This window comes from Pleurodeles waltl, chromosome 5 (genome assembly GCF_031143425.1).
Source record: "Pleurodeles waltl isolate 20211129_DDA chromosome 5, aPleWal1.hap1.20221129, whole genome shotgun sequence".
Lineage (NCBI taxonomy): Eukaryota > Metazoa > Chordata > Amphibia > Caudata > Salamandridae > Pleurodeles > Pleurodeles waltl.
Genome location: NC_090444.1, coordinates 285415928 through 285419764, shown reverse-complemented (window position 1 = coordinate 285419764; position 3837 = coordinate 285415928). Strand labels below are relative to the sequence as shown.

At 40.6% G+C, this 3837-nt stretch overlaps 1 protein-coding gene across 1 annotated transcript; it reads right to left on the bottom strand.

Annotated features, from left to right (window-relative positions):
- Positions 1–905: 905 nt before the first annotated feature.
- Positions 906–3507, bottom strand: LOC138297248 (beta-1,3-galactosyl-O-glycosyl-glycoprotein beta-1,6-N-acetylglucosaminyltransferase 3-like). Its single transcript, XM_069236715.1, has 2 exons — positions 3314–3507; positions 906–1749 (listed from the first exon to the last, which is right to left on the bottom strand). Exons 1-2 carry the CDS (start codon positions 3376–3378, stop codon positions 906–908), a joined length of 909 nt encoding a protein of 302 aa, XP_069092816.1. The 5' UTR covers positions 3379–3507.
- Between the last annotated feature and the right edge of the window lie 330 nt (positions 3508–3837).

Here is a 3837-nt window from a genome sequence, read left to right as displayed (position 1 = left end):
TCCAACTCTGCTACACCGGAATTTCTCAGGTGCCACATATAGCACCAGATTATTCATTGTTGGGAAATAGCACGTTTCCTTCAATAAATATCAGCAATTTTGACTAACAGATATTTATTAAAAAAACATAATTGTAATATGAGGGGTAACAGCAGTCACAGCACATATTGCTATTAACCAGCCCCTTCATAATGAAGGCCTATATAGTTAATATATCTGATAAGAAACCACTCAAGATAGCCCTGAAACCAACTCCTCCTATATTAGTAAACTATGCAGAAACCCTCTTGGTCTTGTTAAAGTGTGTATGGAAAATACCACCGATCTAGCATATTAGGTGACTCAATAACATGACAGGGTTTGAAGGTTATACAATGTGTTTTAATAAACAAAAGTTTTAATTGTTGTAATTTTATCATTTACAGTTGTTAAAAAAATGTTGTCTTCTGATTATTCTTCCAATTCTTTTGGATCCTAATTTCTATTGAACACATATTTAAACATTGCACTGTTTAAGCCATTTGTGAAAGATAAGCTTTTAAAGATTCTATCCCTAAAAACTACTAATGCACAGGAATTGCACATACCTGCTTCTATTGAATTACATGTAAATACCACAGTCAACTGTTTTGCTGACTGCTATGTGCTGCGAAAAATACCAGTTGAAATTCAAATCAAATTGGATTTTGTATTCAGTTAATCTTGCAATTAAATTTCCATTTATTACAGTCAATAAGGGAATAATACTTGTAGCAAACGATTTGGGCTCGCAGAGTAAAGTAAGATTGAACAAGAAACTTTGAAACAAGTTGCCATACTATAGTTTGCCTTTTAGCTAAAGCCGATCCTTGACATATTAGATATATATTTAACTTACATAGCTCTTGTGTTTTAAATAAATATAATTATAGCTCACTTTCATGAAGAGCCTTGAGTCTGAGATACTCTTCCAAGCACTGGATTGCTGTATTATCAACTGTAGAATCGAATTTGTTGGCAAAGAGATGATGTTGTTGGAGGATCCATTTCAAGTCCCCAACCCCGTAGACACAGACTAAACTTCGGTGAATGCCTGTGCAAGGTGGATACGGTGCTCCCTTACTGATGTCCCCTTCCAGAAATGCCCATTTCACGAGTCTTGCCAGTGAATTCATGTCAGACATTTCATATTTGGAATTGTACGGAGAAGACCCAGGGACCTCAGGCATGCGATTCAGTGTAGCCCATAGGTGCTCATCTGGACTGTAGGTGTCCTTTACCCACTCCAACAGTTGTTGCACAGTTGTGTTTTTTCTAAAGGTATACTCCACAAAATCTCTTGAAACCACAAAATAGGCATTTCCAGTAAACATAGGTGTTTTTATGGGAGGTGGACTTTTTAGAATCTCTGTTTTAACAATGGAGTTGTGAACCTCATAATGAAAGGTCCATCGCTCTTTTTTTGCCCCTGATGGTTTTTCAGACTCCATGCTGTTTTTCCCATTCAGCGCCTGGAGCCTTCTGACAATCTGAGCATTGGTCTTTATCGGAAAGTCAGTGCCACATGTGTTTAAAAGATACTTCCACTGCACCTGGCTTTTTAGAAGGTCCTCCATACAGTTGAGATCAGCTTGAACCCTTAGCCAAGATGCGTAAACGACTCTTTCCAACTTTGATGCCACAAACACGTTCTGAAAGCAAGACGTGATGGCTCTTACCGCCTTCTTGTAAATCTCTGGAGACTTGTCATCTACATGAACACAGTAAATACAGGGAGTGCAGAATTATTAGGCAAGTTGTATTTTTGAGGATTAATTTTATTATTGAACAACAACCATGTTCTCAATGAACCCAAAAAACTCATCAATATCAAAGCTGAATATTTTTGGAAGTAGTTTTCAGTTTGTTTTTAGTTTTAGCTATGTTAGGGGGATATCTGTGTGTGCAGGTGACTATTACTGTGCATAATTATTAGGCAACTTAACAAAAACAAATATATACCCATTTCAATTATTTATTATTACCAGTGAAACCAATATAACATCTCAACATTCACAAATATACATTTCTGACATTCAAAAACAAAACAAAAACAAATCAGTGACCAATATAGCCACCTTTCTTTGCAAGGACACTCAAAAGCCTGCCATCCATGGATTCTGTCAGTGTTTTGATCTGTTCACCATCAACATTGCGTGCAGCAGCAACCACAGCCTCCCAGACACTGTTCAGAGAGGTGTACTGTTTTCCCTCCTTGTAAATCTCACATTTGATGATGGACCACAGGTTCTCAATGGGGTTCAGATCAGGTGAACAAGGAGGCCATGTCATTAGATTTCCTTCTTTTATACCCTTTCTTGCCAGCCACGCTGTGGAGTACTTGGACGCGTGTGATGGAGCATTGTCCTGCATGAAAATCATGTTTTTCTTGAAGGATGCAGACTTCTTCCTGTACCACTGCTTGAAGAAGGTGTCTTCCAGGAACTGGCAGTCGGACTGGGAGTTAAGCTTGACTCCATCCTCAACCCGAAAAGGCCCCACAAGCTCATCTTTGATGATACCAGCCCAAACCAGTACTCCACCTCCACCTTGCTGGCGTCTGAGTCGGACTGGAGCTCTCTGCCCTTTACCAATCCAGCCATGGGCCCATCCATCTGGCCCATCAAGACTCACTCTCATTTCATCAGTCCATAAAACCTTAGAAAAATCAGTCTTGAGATATTTCTTGGCCCAGTCTTGACGTTTCAGCTTGTGTGTCTTGTTCAGTGGTGGTCGTCTTTCAGCCTTTCTTACCTTGGCCATGTCTCTGAGTATTGCACACCTTGTGCTTTTGGGCACTCCAGTGATGTTGCAGCTCTGAAATATGGCCAAACTGGTGGCAATTGGCATCGTGGCAGCTGCACGCTTGACTTTTCTCAGTTCATGGGCAGTTATTTTGCGCCTTGGTTTTTCCACACGCTTCTTGCGACCCTGTTGACTATTTTGAATGAAACGCTTGATTGTTCGATGATCACGCTTCAGAAGCTTTGCAATTTTAAGAGTGCTGCATCCCTCTGCTAGATATCTCACTATTTTTGACTTTTCTGAGCCTGTCAAGTCCTTCTTTTGACCCATTTTGCCAAAGGAAAGGAAGTTGCCTAATAATTATGCACACCTGATATGGGGTGTTGATGTCATTAGACCACACCCCTTCTCATTACAGAGATGCACATCACCTAATATGCTTAATTGGTAGTAGGCTTTCGAGCCTATACAGCTTGGAGTAAGACAACATGCATAAAGAGGATGATGTGGTCAAAATACTCATTTGCCTAATAATTCTGCACTCCCTGTATTTTGTGGGGTGTATATTGCTCTTAAGAGCCTTTCAAACATGTCAATCTTTCCATGCACCACCATGGAGTATGCGATAGGAAAGCGCTCTTCCTCTTTGCTCAGGGCAACAGGAATACATCTTCTTTCCTCCCTGTAGAAGTGGCAATCCAAAGTCGCATTCAAAACCTCTTCTTCAGTAGCAGGAATTGTTTTTCGTTCCCCCATATCCTCCCCCAACTCTCCATGGATGATTTTGGAGCAGTTTATCCCGCCACTGTGAGAAAGGAGAAGAGACTGGCGAAGTGTATGGCTTCCTGGTCCTCCCGCAATCCTACACAATTCGCGCAGCGGATATTGTGAAAAATATATGACCACCGCAGTGAAAAACACAACAGAAAGCCCCGAGCTCAGTTTCCGCAGGTGCCTGTGACCAACATGCTTGATCCCGACGTTTCCAAAATTATTTTCAATTGTAAGAGTGCTGTGTAGGTATAGTAAAATAGGTTCCTCTTGTTGAGACTTAATCACATCAAGAGAACAATT